This window comes from Schistocerca cancellata, chromosome 2, assembly GCF_023864275.1.
Source record: "Schistocerca cancellata isolate TAMUIC-IGC-003103 chromosome 2, iqSchCanc2.1, whole genome shotgun sequence".
NCBI lineage: Eukaryota > Metazoa > Arthropoda > Insecta > Orthoptera > Acrididae > Schistocerca > Schistocerca cancellata.
The window spans coordinates 477983997-478005343 of NC_064627.1; the positions used below are offsets into that span (position 1 = coordinate 477983997).

Below are 21347 nucleotides of genomic sequence, written 5' to 3' on the forward strand. Positions count from 1 at the left end.
AACGTTTTCGTAATTTCATACTACAACTACTAAAATGTGTACCCAGAAGTCGGTGCTGCAAAAGCCATTTTGTGCACTGGATGGAAGAAAATTTGTGGACTATATTAATTACTTTCTGTTCACAGTAAACGAAGGATAAACCAGCCATTTAGAACTGACACAGTGTCTTTGTGGGTGAATACAGCAAAGTAGGGGCTCGTAGCCTATCACTGCGCTACAAGTTCCATCAGGCATTACGTGTGAAGAAACACAGTTCGTACAGTAGACGCTTTTCTGAAACCGATAATTCGTGAATGATTTCAGTAGTCACGTCAGGCCTAATTCAGCCGCACATAAATCTAAGCACCACGTAACCAAGTTAGCAACGTCTAATATGTTACAGTTGTCTCGAGGAAAAAATAAACTTTGTGAAGGAACAACAGAGTATTTATCAAATATTCTCGTAATTCTCTGTCGCAATTCGTTCTCTAGGAGTACAATAGTGCGAGAGAAAAATGTTGCAGTTGCAGACCGTCCTATCGTAAACCCGTTTCGATATTTAAAGTTGGGAAGTACATAGCCCAATGTATCAGCTACGTCGGATACCTGCCACTTAAAAACACGATTCACTGTTGCAGAAATTATGAAGGAAGATTTGTTCGACTATAGGAATCCCCTCTAATATAATCTTTGCGGTTTACGTCTACTTTGTGTTCCAGCGGATCACTTCATTCACTGTACATGTGGTTACTGAGAAATAATAATTCACTGTAATCTGAAGACATTAAACAGTACAGCACGCTAGTCTCACCTTATACAGAACGGGTCTTTGCTCTGTATACACTAAACCAGAGGTCTCCTAACTACGGCCCGCGGGCCGAAACCGGCCCGCGAGGGCCGTCTAACCGGCCCGCGGTAGCTGGCCGGACATCCCCCGTATCCGGCCCGCCAAATACACTCCTGGAAATGGAAAAAAGAACACATTGACACCGGTGTGTCAGACCCACCATACTTGCTCCGGACACTGTGAGAGGGCTGTACAAGCAATGATCACACGCACGGCACAGCGGACACACCAGGAACCGCGGTGTTGGCCGTCGAATGGCGCTAGCTGCGCAGCATTTGTGCACCGCCGCCGTCAGTGTCAGCCAGTTTGCCGTGGCATACGGAGCTCCATCGCAGTCTTTAACACTGGTAGCATGCCGCGACAGCGTGGACGTGAACCGTATGTGCAGTTGACGGACTTTGAGCGAGGGCGTATAGTGGGCATGCGGGAGGCCGGGTGGACGTACCGCCGAATTGCTCAACACGTGGGGGCGTGAGGTCTCCACAGTACATCGATGTTGTCGCCAGTGGTCGGCGGAAGGTGCACGTGCCCGTCGACCTGGGACCGGACCGCAGCGACGCACGGATGCACGCCAAGACCGTAGGATCCTACGCAGTGCCGTAGGGGACCGCACCGCCACTTCCCAGCAAATTAGGGACACTGTTGCTCCTGGGGTATCGGCGAGGACCATTCGCAACAGTTTCCATGAAGCTGGGCTACGGTCCCGCACACCGTTAGGCCGTCTTCCGCTCACGCCCCAACATCGTGCAGCCCGCCTCCAGTGGTGTCGCGACAGGCGTGAATGGAGGGACGAATGGAGACGTGTCGTCTTCAGCGATGAGAGTCGCTTCTGCCTTGGTGCCAATGATGGTCGTATGCGTGTTTGGCGCCGTGCAGGTGAGCGCCACAATCAGGACTGCATACGACCGAGGCACACAGGGCCAACACCCGGCATCATGGTGTGGGGAGCGATCTCCTACACTGGCCGTACACCACTGGTGATCGTCGAGGGGACACTGAATAGTGCACGGTACATCCAAACCGTCATCGAACCCATCGTTCTACCATTCCTAGACCGGCAAGGGAACTTGCTGTTCCAACAGGACAATGCACGTCCGCATGTATCCCGTGCCACCCAACGTGCTCTAGAAGGTGTAAGTCAACTACCCTGGCCAGCAAGATCTCCGGATCTGTCCCCCATCGATCATGTTTGGGACTGGATGAAGCGTCGTCTCACGCGGTCTGCACGTCCAGCACGAACGCTGGTCCAACTGGGGCGCCAGGTGGAAATGGCATGGCAAGCCGTTCCACAGGACTACATCCAGCATCTCTACGATCGTCTCCATGGGAGAATAGCAGCCTGCATTGCTGCGAAAGGTGGATATACACTGTACTAGTGCCGACATTGTGCATGCTCTGTTGCCTGTGTCTATGTGCCTGTGGTTCTGTCAGTGTGATCATGTGATGTATCTGACCCCAGGAATGTGTCAATAAAGTTTCCCCTTCCTGGGACAATGAATTCACGGTGTTCTTATTTCAATTTCCAGGAGTGTATTTGAGGTGGTACCTATACTGCCAACAATTGAGTTTCCAGGCCTATCGCGACCAATACACCGCGACATTGTCGGAGCTCTATCTTTACAAAGCGGGTGGTCGTGGTTAAACTTGTGGCTATCCACAATAAACAGACAGACCATTCTCCGCCGTGCGATAGTGAAAATTAAAAAGACGGTTAACAGACTAGTTTGGCGAAAACATTTTAAGTAAATAAAATTCTTTGCATTTTATTCTACTCACGAGTCTGGTGCAAGTCTTTCAAATGAACGCCACTTCAGAGATTAGCCTTAGTAATCAATCATTATGGAAGATTCTTCTGAAGCGAGGTTACACTTTCTTTTGATTACGTTGTAAAATACACATAGCAAGTAAATCGTATAAAATATTTTTATTTAAAGGCAATTTAAAGAAAATACAATACCTGGTGTACATAATGATTTTGGATATTTTAGTTGTAACTGATGTATAAAAATAACTGTAATTAATTTATATCTTTAAAACTCACAGTGTTGGAGTATTCATGTAAAGAAATTTAACATCTTAGAGATAAGTAGTGACTTTCATGTAGCTGTAACTTTCCTTTCATAATTACCTCCAGTTGTGGATCAAGTTTACTGGTAGAGATAATCATCAGCGACTTGAAATGATCATCACTTAGTTTTGATCTGTAAGTACTTTTTGCATGTTTCATTTTGGAGAAAGTTTTTTCACACAAATTAGTAGTGCCAAAAGCGGAAAAAAGCCACGGGTATATTTACGTAAATTTGGAAACTGTGTGGATGGAAGACACTTCTAAAATTCCAGTAATGTTGACTTCGAATATTTTTCTTTAAAAAAGTCGCTACATTGCAAATCAATGATTTCAAACTGAAGTTCAGTGGGTAATGTATATCGACGTCAAAGGGATTTTGAAATATCTTGATATCGTTTGAATTTGCATCGATATCTGAAAAACGTGATTCAAAATTAATTTTTAAAGCGCCCAAAGCTTCAATTGCGAAAGTTACAGGAAACGGAACGTCAGTTTTCTGACAATGTTTGGCATGTATTAAAATGCGTGAAGAATACTTTGTTCAACTGAGATTGAAACAAAGCAATATTTTGTCTAAAGGACTTAACATGCGTGTATAAATCAGGCAGAAGCTGGTTGACACCTTGCAATTTCAAATTAAGGTCATTCATATGTTAATTAAGTCAGTATAAAATGCTAGCTTCCATAACCACTCACCGTTCCGTAACTCAGCCAGAGGGCGATTCCTTTCGTTCAAAAAAATTTCAGTTATTATTCGGAGTTCAAAAGAACTGGTCAGAACTTTACCGCAGCTAAGCCAGCATAAAGATCGTAGTTCGTTTCAGTGCTGGATATAGATTTTTACGATTTCATCCTTCCTTTAACCTTACATTACGGTGATCATGGAGTGCTAGGGTGCTTTAATCCCACTAGGTAGATCTTGGCCCTTAGGACTTCGTGGAGGAGTCAATGTGGCCCGAACTAAAAAGTTTGGAGACCCCTGCACTAAACCGTTTAAAGAACAATCATAAAAATCCGGGACAGCTTAGCAGGAAAGTGATTGTTAACAACAACTCAGGGAAGATTTACAACTTACTGCATCAGAGAATTGCTGTTGCAGCTGTCACAAAGGTTGAGACTGAATAGACAGTATGAGTAAATACGAAAGATATACGTAGGGGGTGGACAAATACACGAAAAGACCAAAAACACAACGCATTATCACGGTTAATACGGTGTAGGAAAACCGTTGATATCCATTCCGAAATGACTGGAAGTTGTTTCGAATAAGTACATGTCATGTATGGTTTTCTACTGTATCTTTTACCATTCGTCCTGCAAAAATAGTGGCAAGTTCGGGTAACGATGTTGAGATGGATAGCGATCACGCACACTTATCTCCAAAGTAGACCATAAAAGACTCCGTAATGCTGAGATCTGGTGACTGTGGTGGCTAGGGGAAATGCGACAATTCATCCTCGTTCTCACAAAACACTCCTGGACGATATGGGCTGTGTAAACAAGGGTCCTGTCGCCTGTGAAAACAGCATCATCGTTCAGGAACAAACACTGTACCTTAGGATGGACCTGATCAGCCGAAACAGTCACATAATCGTTGCAGCAATGCGACCTTGCAGAGGAATCACAGGGCCTATGCGCAGATCACTACCTAACGCCCCAGTGTTTCACTCTTGGGATGTAAACTCGGCCAGGAGTCTGAAAACATGTGAAACAAATTTCTTTCGTTGCTCCGTAGTCCAGCTTTTATGGTTTCGACTTCACATTTTCCGTTACGGGCATTTGTATCACTGATGATTGAGTGGTTTTGGAGTTCCAGCTCGTTCTGTAATTCCCTGCTTCTGAATCTCCCTTCGCATTGCTTTGGTCCTGACAGTGTTCGCGAGTGCGACAGTCAGATTTGAATTTATTTTTGTAGCTATCGTCTACATCTACAAGGACACACTGCAAAACACACTTAAATGTCTGCCAGAGGGTTCATGGAACCACCTTCACTAGAATTCTTTACTATTCCACTGTGTAAAAGAGCGCGGAGAAAACGAATCTCTACAGCTTTCCGTGCGAACTATTATTTCCCTTATTTTGTTATGACGATCGTTTTTCCCCTATGTAGGTCGGCGTCAGCAAAATATTTTCCCATTTGGAGAAGAAAGCTGGCAACTGAAATTCCGTGAGAGGATCTCCCGCAACGAGAAACGCCTTTATTTCAATAATGTCCACTCGAAATCGTTTATCGTGTCCGTGACACACTCTCCCCTATTTTTCGATAATACAAAACGTGCTGCTCTTTGAACTTTCTCGATATACTCCGTTAATCTCATCTGGTATGTTAGTAAACTGTCGTGGAAAGCCCACGTTCAGGATCTTGTTCAAACACTTAAGGCTGCCATTTATTACTATTCGAACGGTATCTGAAGTGAGTGATCGTTCGACACGAAAATTAGTCTACTTTGCTTATTTTCATTCGCTTATGTCGTATGGTATTATATTTTGGGGTAACTCTTCCCATTCTAAAAGGATATTTTTGGCTCAGAAACGGGCGGTTCGGGCAATAAGTGGTTCATGAACCTCTCGTCGACCCCTGTTCCTGTGTATTTTGACATTGGTCTCTAAATATAATGATGTATTAGTTACTGTCATTTCTTGTTAACAATATTTGCTTATTCCCAAGAATAAGCAGTTCTCACTTGGTTAATACTCGGCAAAATCAAGGCTGCATTGGGATCGGACTTTCTTAACTCTTGTGCAAAACGGTGTGCAGTATACTGCTGCATCCATTTTCAATAAGCTACCACTCGAATTCAAAGCTCTTAGCAGTAATCCACGCGCTTTCAAATCGAAATTAGAATAGGAGGAGTGACCCATGAGGAAACTCTTCATAGAGGAGTTCCTTGAAAAATTAAGCTTATTTTTATTGTATTGTTGATTGCGTTTATTTAAACTGATGTACTGACTTTTTTCGGGTTCATGAACATTTATTTTTATCTGTTATTACTTTCATGTTGTAATGTGAGTACTGACAAGTTCCACGACCTTGGAGATTTGTCCTGAATTTAGTCTTACGGTACTTGAAGAGTAAATAAAAATAAATGAATAGACAAAGACATATAATAATTGTGACACACATTTTACAAACTAAAAATTAATAATCACACGTAGTATTTCCACACACTTTTCAAATAGAAAAAGTTAGACGTCCGTTAGCGTTACGTGTTTACAGATTCCATACAGACAACAATATCAGTGAGAAAAACACAAGGACAGGCCGAAAGCGAAGCTGCTGGGAGATCAGGCAGTGTTATATATAATTCTTATGTCAATAGATAAATGGATTAACATGAAGTATAGATAAACAAGCGTAAAGCCAAGCGCAAAGAAACAGGTCGCGGACCTCGGCAGCCCCCACATGACCATCCTAAATCGAATAACCTATAATTAAGCAGACAAAAATTCTGTTACTTACGTACAAATATGTTCATAAAAAGTTCCTAGGTTCCGGACACACGCACACACACACACACACACACACACACACACACACACACACACACACACACACACAGAGAGAGAGAGAGAGAGAGAGAGAGAGAGAGAGAGAGAGAGAGAGAATAACGCTGCATTGCATTGGGAAAGGTCTTCACTCCTCCATATTGCGCAATGACACACTTAGAATCTGAGACATTGAATGTACATTAAATGTATTTACCGAGTTGAGATATCTCTTACATGCTGCAGCTCTCAGCTGCTCTTTTACCTCAAGCAGCAAGCGCGTCTCTTATCATAAATCGTGATATGACGCAGGAACCCTTTGCATTGATGCCTGGAACTCATAACCACCTCAAGATCAGACACTTTCACAATGGCGACAACCACCTCTTCCCAAATCAGTCGCCGAAGAAGTGTGTATAATTTGACTCAACGTTTCATTACATTTCTTAGTGCTGGCATTCAGGTACCTATAAACGCACAATTCGAAAATATGGACGAGTTTTATGTGAGCGGTCCTCAGAGAGCATGTCGAACAATTCTGTGTCCTTTAATAAATCTGTCAGTATCTTTAAAACTGAAAAAAAAATGAAATGATCGTACAGCATTGTGTAAGTAGGCTGTTTATGTTTTCTTTATGTAAGTAGGCTGTTTATGTTTTATTATCGGCAACGTTACGTAGCGCTCTATATGAAAATCACTGCATTGTTGTCTGCCATTGTAGTGTTGGGCAGCGGCAGCTGGATGTGAACAGCGCGTAGCGTTGCGCAGTTGGAGGTGAGCCGCCGGCAGTGGTGGATGTGGGGAGAGAGATGGCGGAGTTTTGTAATTTGTCATGAACTGATATATATATTATGACTATTAAGGTAAATACATTGTTTGTTCTCTATTAATATCTTTCATTTGCTAACTATCCCTATCAGTAGTTAGTGCCTTCTGTAGTTTGAATCTTTTATTTACAATAGTGGCACTCGCTGTATTGCAGTAGTTCGAGTAATGAAGATTTTTGTGAGGTAAGTTATTTGTGAAAGGTATAGTTTAATGTTACTCAGGGCCATTCTTTTGCAGGGATTTTTGAAAGTCAGATTGCGTTGCGCTAAAAATATTCCCCTTTGAACAAATTATACACGACTGTGCTGATAAACCTCTTACACTATTTCCTTTTCAAACAGCTGAGCAAAACTGAATGTACTCAAACATTCACTAAAGTGACACAATATTTTTAGCGCAACGCAATCTGACTTTCAAAAATCCCTGCAAAAGAATGGCCCTGAGTAACATTAAACTATACCTTTCACAAATAACTTACCTCACAAAAATCTTCATTACTCTTAACTACTGCAATACAGCGAGCGCCACTACTGTCAGCTAAATAAAAGATTCAAACTACAGAAGGCACTAACTACTGATAGGGATAGTTAGCAAATGAAAGATATTAATAGAGAACAAACAATGTATTTACCTTAATAGTCATAATATATATGTCAGTTCATGACAAATTACAAAACTCCGCCATCTCTCTCCCCACATCCACCACTGCTGGCGGCTCACCTCCAACTGCGCAACGCTACGCGCTGTTCACATCCAGCTGCCGCTGCCCAACACTACAATGGCAGACAACAATGCAGTGATTTTCATATAGAGCGCTACGTAACGTTGCCGATAATAAAACAAACAGCCTACTTACATAAAGAAAACAAACAGCCTACTTACAATTGTTGGCCGGGAGACTATTCGGCCGCCGAAATTGCACGTCCTTTTTAGCTGACGCCACTTCGGCGACTTGCGAGTCAATGATGATGAGATAATGACACACAACACCAAGTCATCTCGAGGCAGAGAAAATCCCTGACCCCGCTGGGAATCTAACCAGCGACCCCGCGCGCGGGAAGCGAGAACGCTCCCGCAAAAGCTCGAGCTGCGTGCTATTTAAAACTGATTATTCCGTAAGACGTCAATTTAACCACATCATTTCGGTACATACTTCGATCACGTGAACCCCATTTAAAAATGCTACATCGTTCTATTTTAAAATTTTCAGCCTCGAAACGATGTCTACTCATTGTACGTAATGCCTTACCTGTGCGTTTGTCTCAACTAAGAACTTAAAATACTTGAGAATATCCGTTATTTCTAAAATGTCCCTCCCCCCCCCCGGTAGCTGAGTGGTCAGCGCGACAGAATGTCAGTCCTAAGGGCCCGGGTTCGATTCCCGGCTGGGTCGAAGATTTCCTCCGCTCAGGGAGTGGGTGTTGTGTTGTGTTGTCCTAATCGTCATCATTTCATCCCCATCGACGCCCAAGTCGCCGAAGTGGCGTCAAATCGAAAGACTTGCACCCGGCGAACGGTTTACCTCACGGGAGGCCCTAGTCACACGACATTTCCATTTCTAAAAATAAGTAGTGGCACGTTTAACTGTCGAAGGCAACAGCATGATCTCTCCACTACTATTAGCCTCTGGCGTATTCTCGTATATCGAACGGAAAATTACAGAACACAAAAAAGGACGTACTGTCCTACACACAAACGATGACTCGCGGTCTAGACCTTGGTTACTTGCAGAGTCCGTTACGACTGCCGAAGTGAGGCAATTCTCGTTTTCTGTTAGAACGCATCGATTATCTTGTCAGAATACGTTGTCTTCCTAGATGCCGGGTTCACGAATAGACCCGCTGGATTTATGCTGTTTAAGTACACGGTCCAGTCACATGACTGTGACCATCGTTAATGTTGGAAGTCTACGTCTAATAACCACTCTCGGCAGATAGAAGCACTAGCAGTGAAGCTACACAAAGCGTGTAGAGGTGGAGTGGGGGGGTGGGGTGGAAAGGGACATGGAAAACAGTGCAGTCCCTGTCGAAACGCGGAAACAGAACGATTTATCTGACAACCAAAAGAGCATAATCACTGGCTTACTGGCCAAGGGTGGACGCATTTCCGAAAGGGCTAAGTTTGTGAAGTGCACGCGTGCTACCGTGGTTGAAGTATGCCATGTGTGGCAAAATGGAGCTATTCAAAAGTCGGCGCCGAGGGTATTGTGATGCATCACGGGCCATAAATGACCGTAGTGAACACAGCTGCGGAGATGTTTACATGTGAGCAAACGTGCGAATATTGAGCAACTGACCCCCTGATGAACAAAGAGGCTACCAAAGCCACCAAGAGTGTCTCCTCAACGACCGTTCAGCGAACGTTGCTGCGGATGGGCCTCCACAGCAGACGCCTGGTTGATGCTCCCCTTCTGTATGCTTTTCATCGGCGACTAGGGCTGGAATTCGCAGGCCAATATCGCAAATGGATGTCCACTAAATGGCAAGAGGAGGCTTTTTTAGATGATCATATTTTATGCTCCGTACGAGTGAAACGTCTGAAAGCGAACACCTTGCAACAGTCGTTGGAAGGGTCCAGGCGAGAGGAGGGAACGTTATGGTCTGGGTAATGTTTTCGTGGCATATCCTAGATTATCTCGTCATTCAAGAAAGCACAATGGATCAACCCAAGTATGCCTCTATCCATAGGACCATCCCTAGATGAAGCTTTTCCTTCCCAGTGAGGGCTTCCACCAGGAGGGCAATGCAACGAGTCTCACAGCTCGCAGTGTTGGTGTGTGGTTCGAACAGCATCAGTTTAGGTTTACCATACTAGTCACCAAACTCCCCATATTTAAACCGAAACGAAAGTCTGAGAGGCGACCACGAGCAGGCTGTTAGCGCCATGGATCCTCAACCGAGGAACGTAGTGAAGTTGGCCACGGCATTGGAGTCGGCATGGCTTCACATCCCTATTGGTGCCTTCCAGAAGTTCATTGACACTCTTCCTGCACGTCTCGCAACGGACCGCGCTGCAAAACGTGGTTATTCAGGGTTTTAACAGATTGTCACATTGATGTGATTGGACAGTGTAGTATGCTATAGTGGAAATTCAATTCACGTGCGCTTCCCCTATACATCAAGTTGTTGTTGTTTTAACAGAAGACACCATGATATACGTCACAAGTTTCACGGTGTTGCTGACCAATTGCATCCCTTCATAGCTGATTAAAACTCCGTTACTAGATGTGTGTTACCAGAGAGACAATCGTCCAACTGCGATTTGGAACACAATCGTGCTGAATAGTGTGGATGGGGATTTGACGTTCTACCGAAGTACTTTATTTCCTCGTAATCTTCTGCAGTGCGAACGATACATGGACATTTGAAGTTCTCAACCGCAGTATGCGTATTAAATCGTTTTATAATCCACACTGAAACTTAGTGTCGCTGTTATGTCAATCAGACCTATGTTACATGCATTGTAAAATTGCAACTGGTCAGCTTTTATGTGCATATGCTCTGCAACAGGACTCTCCATCATGCTTACAGTACCCTGTAACCTATGGCTGTGGGGAAAAGGACGGTGCCCGCAAATAGATACTATCTTCGCTCTCCGTTATGCTGCAAAATCACGAGGGCCATGTAAAATATGATGCAGTTCGTTAAATTACCTCCACCAGCACGTGTTCTATTAGTGATTCCAAGCTCGTTCTCATCTCCCGGTATGCCAGCATTTGGCCGTTAAAAGAAACTGCCATAAAAATCCAACCGAGTAGTCAGTTTATCAAATTAAGTACCTAGAGCAAGCCCGCCCGGTTGGCCGTGCGGTCTAACTCACTGCTTTCCGGGCGGGAAGGAGCGCCTGGTCCCCGGCACGAATCGGCCCGGCGGATTTGTGTCGAGGTCCGGTGAACCGGCCAGTCTGTGGATGGTTTTTAGGCGGTTTTCCATCTGCCTCGGCGAATGCGGGCTGGTTCCCCTTATTCCGCCTCAGTTACACTATGTCGGCGATTGCTGCGCAAACAAGTTCTCCACGTACGCATACATCATCATTACTCTACCACGCAAACATAGGGGTTACACCCGTCTGGTGTGAGACGTTCCCTGGGATCCACCGGAGGCCGAACCGCACAATAACCCTGGGTTTGGTGTGGGGCGGCGGAGGGGTGAAGTGGACTGCGGTAGTCGTCGTGGGGTTGTGGCCCACTGCGGCTGCGGCGAGGACGGAGCCTCTTCGTCGTTTCTAGGTCCCCAGTTAACATACAATACAATACAATACCTAGAGCAAACTGAACAGTTTCGCTATCCTTCCTGTACGTTACACTCTGAAACATGTCCAGCCAGTGGTCATACATTAACGTTAACCGCAGATTCAAACACACTTTTGGCGTCCACCTTCAAGTAAGACCAGACTCTTTCAAATCACGAGCATCCTGTGTACACCATACATTCAGATCTTTGACGGGTCGGGGAATGATCTCTGAGTGGCTGGACAGTTGTGAATCCCCGTTGCCAGATATCGGCCCGGACTGTAAACTTCGAATAAAATGAGAGTCCGGTCCGGTGATGGGCGTATGCTTTCTTAACTGCGACGCAAGTATGTAGCGATGTGCGACGCATTGATTCCAATATACTCAGTCACATGGCCGACAAAAGCAGACCTACCTTCACGTCTTCGGGTGACGATTAACAAGCACTTGTCGCATATATTCTGTACATACAAAACAGGGGTAGCACTTTACAGCGATACTGGACGAGTGTGCATAGTGACAAGCAGGTATCCTTGTTAGTCGACGAGACGAGATCGCTGTTACCTGAAGCAATAGCGATTGTGGTTAGCTTGAAAAATGGCGCTTTATGAGGAAACGTTAGCGGATTACACAGACTGCAGCTTCCATACATCCATGACAGCACAGTGTGTGTGTGAGAGAGAGAGAGAGAGAGAGAGAGAGAGAGAGAGACAGACACAAGACGAGCACTGGAAGTGGGTTAGTGGCCGGCTCGTCGTCCCCGCTGACTGCAGACTCAACTCACCGCAGGTAGGTGGCGCCGCTCTCCGTGGGCCGGCTCAGGTCCTGCGACGCGCGGCGCGACCTGTGGAGAAACAAGAGCGTCCGCACACGGTTAGACAACGTTATCTGCACTCTCTTATACTCGCCATACTCTGATGAACCCGGTATTACATTTATTGCCCCAATTATATACACATAAGATGAGAAACAGAGAAGCAGATGTCCTCGGTGTAACAAAGCAGCTTAAATCACTCAATAAAGGCAAGACCTCCGGTCCAGATTGTATACCAGTCAAGTTCCTCTCAGAGTATGCTGATGAAATAGCTCCATATCTAACAATTATATGCAACCACTCGCCCACAGAGAGATCCGTACCTAATGACTGGAAAATTGCTCAAGTCACACCAATACCCAAAAAGGGAAGTAGGAGTTATCCGCTGAATTACAGGCGTACATCACTAATGTCGATTTGCAGTAGGTTTTTGGAACATATACTGTATTCGAACATTATGAAATACCTCGAAGAAAACGATTTAGTGACACACAGCCAGCACGGTTTCAGAAAAATACAGTTCTTGTGAAACACAGCTAGCTCTTTATAGTCATGAAGTAATAAGTGCTATCGACAGCGGATGTCAAATTGATTCCATATTTTTGGATTTCCAGAAGGCTTTCGACACCGTTCCTCACAAGCGTTTTCTAACCAAACTGCGAGCCTACGGAGTATCGCCTCAGTTGTGCGACTGGATTCATGATTTCCAGTCAGAAAGATAATAGTTCGTAGTAATAGACGGAAAGCCCTCGAGTAAAACAGAAGTAATATCCGGTGTTCCCCAAGGAAGTGTTATAGGCCCTCTACTGTTCATCTGTATTAACGACATAGGAGACAATCTGAGTAGCCGTCTTAGATTGTTTGCAGATGCTGTCATTTACCGTCTTGTGAAGTCATCAGATGATCAAAACGACTTGCAAAATGATTTAGATATCTCTATGGTGCGAAAAGTGGCAGTTGACCCTGAATAAGGAAAAGTGTCAACCCATTCACACGAATACTAAAAAAAAGCTACATTTCGATTACGCGATAAGTCACACAAATCTGAAGGCTGTAAATTCAACTAAATACTTAGGGATTACAATTACAAATAACCTAAACTGGAACGATCACATAGATAATATTGTGGGTAAAGCAAACCAAAGACTGTGATTCATTGGCAGAACACTCAGAAAGTGCAACAGGGCTACCAAAGAGACTGCTTACAATACGCTTGTCCGCCCTATTCTGCAGTATTGCTGTGCGGTGTGGGATCCGCATCATGTGGGACTGACGGATGACATCGAAAAAGTACAAAGAAGGGCAGCTCGTTTTGTATTATCGCGCAGTAGGGTAGATAGTATCACAGACATGATACGTGAATTGGAGTGGCAATCATTAAAACAAAGGCGTTTTTCGTTGCGACGGAATCTTCTCATGAAATTTCAATCACCAGTTTTCTCCTCCGATTGCGAAAACATTCTGTTGGCACTCACCTACATATGGAGAAATGATCATCACGATAAAATAAATCAGGGCTCGCACAGAAAAATTTAAGTGCTCGTTTTTTCCCCACGTGCCGTTCGAGAGTAGAGAGACAGCATGCAGGTGGTTCATTGAACCCTCTGCCAGGCACTTCATTGTGAATAGCAGAGTAATCACGTAGGTGTAGATAATTACGAATGTAGACATCACAGTATGCAATATCTCTGGCCTTAATTTTCTTCTTCTCAAGTCACATCTCGTAATTTAAATTTCACTGGCCAACAAGCTAGAAGCCCATCATAATCACACTTTAATACAATAGAGTCTGTCACACTCTTCGCACGTTACTTAACAACTTACAGCTTTCGTCGTAATTAATGAAAATGATTATGTGAACTTATTCCATCACGAAAGTGTAATTATAGCTACTTCAATTCTTATCTATCGCATTTAATGAAACTAGAGTAAAATCAAATACTTACACTGTTCTTTGACTAGCAACTGCGAAGTAATTACTCTTGTAGATATTCGCAGCGACGCGGGTTTTTATCAACAGAGTACCTATTACTGCGGATCTGCAGATATATCAGATGCAAAATAGCGAAGATTGGCGATCTTTTACAGAAGCTGGAAATTTAGCGCGGACTTCAGTGAAAGACGCCTATAACAGTTTCCACAACGAAACTTCGTATCGAAACCTGGCAGAAAATCTGAAGAGATTCTGGTCGTATGTGAAGTATGTCAGCGGCAAGAAACAATCAATGTCTTCTCTGCACGATAGCAATGGAGATACTATAGAAGACAGTGCTGCCAAAACAGAGTTACTAAACACAGCCATCCGAAATGCCTTCACAAAAGACGACGATGAAATAAAAATTACAAAATTCGAATCCAGAACAGCTGCCAACATGAGTAACGTAGAAGTAAATATCCTCGGAGTATTGAAGCAACTTAATAAAAGCAAGTCTTCTGGTCCAGACTGTATACCAATTAGGTTCCTTTCCGATCATGCTAATGCATTAGCTCCATACTTAACAATCATATGCAACCATTCGCTCGACGAAATATCCGTTCCCAAAGAGTGGAAAGTTGCACAGGTCACACCAATATTCAAGAAAGGTAGTATGAGTAATCCACTAAATTACAGGCCCATATCGTTAACGTCGATATGCAGCAGGATTTTAGAACATTTATTGTGTTCTAACATTATGAATTACCTGGAAGGAAACGGTCTATTGACACACAGTCAACATGGGTTTAGAAAACATCGTTCCTGTGAAACACAACTAGCTCTTCGTTCACATGAAGTGTTGAGTGTTATTGACAAGGGATTTCAGATCGATTCTGTATTTCTGGATTTCCGGAAGGCTTTTGACACTGTACCACACAAGCGGCTCGTAGTGAAATTGCGTGCTTATGGAATATCGTCTCAGTTATGTGACTGCATTTGTGATTTCCTGTCAGAGGGGTCACAGTTCGTAGTAATTGACGGAAAGTCATCGAGTAAAACAGAAGTGATTTCTGGCGTTCCCCAAGGTAGTGTTATAGGTCCTTTGCTGTTCCTTATCTATATAAACGATTTGGGGGAGAACCTGAGCAGCCGTCTTCGGTTGTTTGCAAATAACGCTGTCGTTTATCGACTAATAAACTCATCATAAAATCAAAACAAACTGCAAGACGATTTAGAAAAAATATCTGATTGGTGCGAAAAGTGGCAGTTGACCCTAAATAACGAAAAGTTTGAGGTCATCCACATGAGTACTAAAAGGAACTCAAACTTCGGGTACACGATAAATCAGTCTAGTCTAAAAGCCGTAAATTTAACTAAATACCTAGGTATTACAATTACGAACAACTTAAATTGGAAAGAATACATAGAAAATGTTGTGGGGAAGGCTAACCAAAGACTGCGTTTTATTGGCAGAAAATGTAACAGATCTACTAAGGAGACTGCCTACACTTCGCTTGTCCGTCCTCTTTTAGAATACTGCTGCGCAATGTGGGATCCTTACTAGATAGGACTGACGGAGTACATCGAAAAAGTTCGAAGAAAGACAGCACGTTTTGTATTATCGCGAAATATGGGCGACAGTGTCACAGAAATGATGCAGGGTTTGGGCTGGACATCATTAAAAGAAAGGCGTTTTTCGTTGTGACGGAATCATCTCACGAAATTCCAATCACCAACTTTCTCCTCCGAAAGCGAAAATATTTTGTTGACACCGACCTACATAGGGAGGAAAGATCACCACGATAAAATAAAGGAGATCATAGCTCGTACGGGAAAATATAGGTGTTGATTCTTTCTGCGCGCTATACGAGATTGGAATAATGGAGAATTGTGAAGGTGGTTCGATGAACCCTCTGCCAGGCACTAAATGTGATTTGCGGAGTATCCATCTAGATTCAGATATCTGGACACAAGAAAGAAAGTGAGAGCAGCATCACTGATCTACCGTTTGTATCATTTGTTTATCTACATGCTGCATCCTTTTTTACGGTTATTTTATATAATCTATTGGACACATTAGTAAAATTTGCTGGCTTTGGTTGTTTGAGAGAAACTTTGGCCTTTCAGTTACAATTTTACTGTAATATCTATATCAACATTGTCAATTTCCGCACCAGTAACATGAAAACATGCAATGCGATTTAGGGTTACAGGTGATGATGTGTGGATCGAATTCTAAACAATACAGTATCACACAGGTGAAAATGCATGAAGACTGAGTATTTTAACGAACGGATTTAGCTACATGCTGCCTGACCAGATAAGGAAAGATGTCGTACTTTAGACTCTCAGTATAAATTTCGTTAGTAATACAATATAAAGAAAGACTAAATTCGTTTGTATGGCACGTATCAGAAAATCCGAAAGCAAAACATTATCTGTGAAATTTATCTAAAATTCTGGCACCTGAGTATAACTGTTAGCAATGATCAAATTCAAGTGGCACTTAAATCGGCCTAAAGTTTGTCACATCTACTAATACAGAAATCCCGAAAAACCTCCATCTCAGCTGTTACCTGGAGGTCGTATCCCGGACGTACAAGCACGTAAATGTTTTCCATCCGGGTCTGACAATTTGTAGAGGAAGTTAAAGTTTGTGTCCGAGAACAGCACGTCGGAGTACTTAGCAGTGTTACAATTCCAGTGGTAAAATTCCACGGACGGATGTGCATCGACGGCTGAACGCCAACAATAATTAAAAATAACTTCGTTATTGACCACCGGTGGTGATACGAGTACGTCGTTTAACTCCTTTCTTTCAGAAAAATGGTTCAAATGGCTCTGAGCACTATGGGACTTAACATCTTAGGTCATCAGTCCCCTAGAACTTAGAACTACTTAAACCTAACTAACCTAAGGACATCACACACAACCATGCCCGAGGCAGGATTCGAACCTGCGCCTAGAACCGCTCGGCCACCACGGCCGGCTTTCTTTCAGTACTTCTTCCTTTATGTTGGAGCGCACCGAGAAGCAAGGGAGTTGGGGTTTGTGCAACCTCCGATATTGAAGACCGGACAGAACGCAGGAGACACAAAGAAGGGAAGGGCTGACCAGACTCTTACACATCTCAAAAGCGGTAGCGGAAAGCATGGAGAGCCAGATTTCTGATTCAACTAATAAATTTAAACAGCACGTGGAAAAAATACCGGATACCATTAAGTCTCTTCGTCTTTTCAGCTGCGAGAATGAATGGTTTCAGAGAAATATTTCCTAATAAGCCGTTTAAGACGTACAGATAAGTAAGGCCCTTATCTTGAAACGTAAGGTCTGTAAATTTGTCTGGCTAGAACAGAGGGGGACGGGAAACATGCGACACAATGAAAGGCTCTGAGCGATACGCTGTCGGCGACCTGTTTGCCGGCAGCAGCTGGGACTCGCGACGCCGTGTGTGAACTACAAAAGACCATGGCTAAGGCGTGCATAGGGCTTAGGCGTAAACCAACAAAGCGAGATGAAGGCAAATACTCGTGTGTCACACTGAAACGAAGACTGTGTAAACGACCTGACAGCTGTACAAGAACTTGATGCGACGGTATGATTTGCATGTTTCTACGCCGAAGTGGTACAACGTTCTTTTGGTCAGACAGTCTGCTTTTATTCGGAAAAATCAATAGTCTTTACTAGAAGAATGGTTCATAGTTAGTTTCCCATTAAAAAAAATAAAAATGGAGGAAACTGCTGCCGGTCAGGCAAAAGGAAAGGATTAAGGAAAACCTGAACTTTTACGGCTGGGTGTGTATTCGTACATTGCACCCCAAGAGCGACAATTCTGTGTCTTACCACTGTCGTCTCTGTCGGTCCGAACATCGGTCAAATAGGTACAAGGTGAGTCGGTCGTTCCATTTTTAAAGAACCACCATAGCACTTGCCTGAACTGATTCACTGAGACGCGTACTACCTAAACCAGCATCTACAGTGAAGATTTTAAATGCACTTCTCCAGAATATAACTCCACTGCCGTATTAATGACGTAAGCTTGATCAGTATGGAAGACTAAGAAAAGACGAATGATTTCTTTCTTACTAGTATCATCAAAATAAAAACGCGTTGAGCAGGGAAGTTGCTCCTAAAATCGTCCAAGACTGAATGGGAAAGTAACTCGTTAAACAAGGAACAGCAGAACAACGAAAGGGAGTCCCTTCGAATTCTGGATATGACCGATAACTACTTAAAAAACGTAGGAAATAAACAAATAAATGGTACATTTCATATGATTCGTGAAGAAACAGCATGGTACTGTAACTGGAGGGTTTTATCACAATTTCACATTTGAAGAATTTTTACATAGTGTATTATATAGCTTTGGGAAGCGGCAATCATCGCCTCTGGTACAGATGTCTTCAACGGTTACGCTGGATATGTTATCATGAGCTGTAACTTTTCGTAGTAGGTAAGAGGGAGGGGGGGGGGGGCGCACGGTTACACGTCTGAGAAACGAAACAAATGCGAGAAGTGCCCTATGCTACAACTTAATGATAGTTTCTGACAGTTTTTTTTCTGGAGGGATGCCAGATCTTAAATTTCTCTCAACTACTATCGGAATAAAACAATGATCCATCAAATTTTTCTTGTGCCCGCGCTGGTATTACTATAGTGGCTCCCGAACTCTTAGTATTTCTTTGGAAATATGTGCATATCAGTTTATCATCAAAAATAATCTAACAACTACTATTTTTACAGCTTGTATCATTTTAGCGTCGAAGATACGTCTAGGCATTTAAAGCAGTTGGTTATTTTTGTTCTAGATTAATCCATAACTGTCCAGCTCAACTTCCTTTGTTGTGGATAAATAATACTTTTATTCCTTACTTGTCTATAATGTATTTATCTTGCAAATTGTTCATTCTCCTTCAGAAAGATCAACTGCAAAGCCTGTGACTACTGTGAAGAGCGTATGATTCGTTTGTTGTGGGCGATTGCCATAAGAAGGTGGAATGAAAATAAATAGACAACAGAGCACTGCGCCAAATGTCTCGACTTATCAAACAGGGTCATGCGGTTTTGCCTGAGGTAAGTGTAAATCTTGGCATCTCGACGTGCAAGTCGCCGAAGTGCCGTCAAATCGAAAGACTTGCACCCGGCGAACAGTCTACCCGACGGGAGGCCCTAGTCAGACTACGTTTTTATCTTGCCATCAAAGACTGTCATTTCCGTCTGTCCGTCGTTCCTCTAGAAACGCTCCGGGAAATCACAGTTTACAACTAAAATTCCGTACTATAAGCCACTAATACACTCATGCTCATAAATTAAGGATGATGATGATACACAGTGAAACAACGCTCTGGTGGGCGGTTTGTGGATTTAAATCACCTTGGGGTATGACCAAGCGGTGCATTGGATCTGCGGTCGTCGCACGGTGGCGCTGACAGCATCCCACATACGCAGAGGTGTGTTGGTGCATGTGTGAGTACGGTGCAGCGTGTAAGTGTGCAGACGTTTTCAGACGTGTTAATGGTGACTGTGCGTTGAAAATGGCTGAAAGAACACATGTTGATGACGTTATGAGGGGCGGAATACTAGGGCGACTGGAAGCTGGTCAAACACAGCAGGTCGTAGCATGGACCCTCTGTGTGCCACGAAGTGTGTGATCTGAAGGTTATGGCAACGATTCCAGAAGACGGGAAACGTGTCCAGGCGCTGCAGTAAGGGACGTCCACAGTGTACAACGCCACAAGGAGACCGATATCTTACTATCAATGCCCGCAGACGGCCACGGAGTACTGCAGGTAGCCTTGCTCGGAGCCTTGCCTCAGCCACTGGACCAGTTGTCTCCAGACGCACGGTCTACAGACGACTGAACAGACATGGTTTATTCGCCCGGAGACCTGCAAGGTGCATCCTACTGACCCCTGGTGACAGGAGAGCCTGTAAAGCCTGGTGTCAAGAACACAGTACATGGTCATCGGAACAGTGGTCCCAGCTTATGTTCACAGACGAGTCCAGCTATAGTCTGAACAGTGATTCTCGCCGGGTTTTCATCTGGCGTGAACCAGGTACCAGATACCAACCCCTTAATGTCCCTGAAAGGGACCTCTATGGAGGTCGTAGTTTGATGGTGTGGGGTGGGATTATGATTGGTGCACGTACGCCCCTGCATGTCTTTGACAGAGGAACTGTAACAGGTCAGGTGCATCGGGACGTCATTTTGCACCAGTATGTCCGCCTTTTTAAGGGTGCAGTGGGTCCCACATTCCTCCTGATGGATGATAACGCACGGCCCCACCGAGCTGCCATCGTGGAGGAGAACCTTGAAACAGAAGATATCAGGCGAATGGAGTGGCCTGCCTGTTCTCCAGACCTAAATCCCATCGAGCACGTCTGGGATGCTCTCGGTCGACGTACCGCTGCACGTCTTCAAACTCCTACGACACTTCAGGAGCTCCGACAGGCACTGGTACAAGAATGGGAGGCTATACCCCAGGAGCTGCTCGACCACCCGATACAGAGTATGCCAACCCGTTGTGTGGCCTGTGTACGTGTGAAGGTGATCATATCCCATACTGATGTCAGGGTACAGGCGCAGGGAACAGTGGCGTTTTGTAGCACGTGTGTTTCGGGACGGTTTTCTCAACTTATCACCAATACCGTGGACTTACAAATCTGCGTCGTGTGTCTTCCCTATGTGCCTGTGCCATTAGCGCCAGTTTTGTGTAGTGCCACGTTGTGTGGCACCACATTCTGCAATTACCCTTAATTTATGAGCATGAGTGTATAACGAGCGAACATTTTCGGTGAATTCTTAAAAAAGCAGCAAAACGTACCGGTATACTTTACATCAGTCGTATTCTGCTAGGAAAGTTAAACGTTGTATCCTGGGAGCAAAATGCGGCGGAAGCATTTCAGATAGGTGCAGGGAATTCTTCGTCTTGAGACGGACGAGCAAGGTGCGGCGCTGCGTTGCGCTTCATTTGTAGCGCTCGGCGCCCCATTAAGATAAGAGTCCATAATTACGGAGGAGAGCACTAGCAAACACGCTACGTGGCCTCACAACAAATTGTGCCCACGAGAAGTCCTCCGGAGACGCTCCGCTTTACGAGAATCCCTTCTCTAGCTGCCTGTTGCGGATTATTTCTTACTCGAAGGTAAGAAAAATACTCTTGCTTTGCGTGAGACGTG

The 21347-nt window shown here is 44.1% G+C and overlaps 1 protein-coding gene across 12 annotated transcripts in view; it reads right to left on the reverse strand.

The window, feature by feature from the left end:
* The window catches only part of LOC126162000 (nuclear receptor coactivator 7), a 790565-nt gene that overhangs the window by 460855 nt on the left and 308363 nt on the right, over positions 1-21347 (reverse strand). For all 12 annotated transcript variants that reach the window (XM_049918207.1, XM_049918209.1, XM_049918219.1 and 9 more), the window contains one exon: positions 12224-12283. In XM_049918207.1, coding sequence (XP_049774164.1) covers positions 12224-12283 — 60 coding nt within the window. The remainder of the gene's footprint in view (positions 1-12223; positions 12284-21347) is intronic.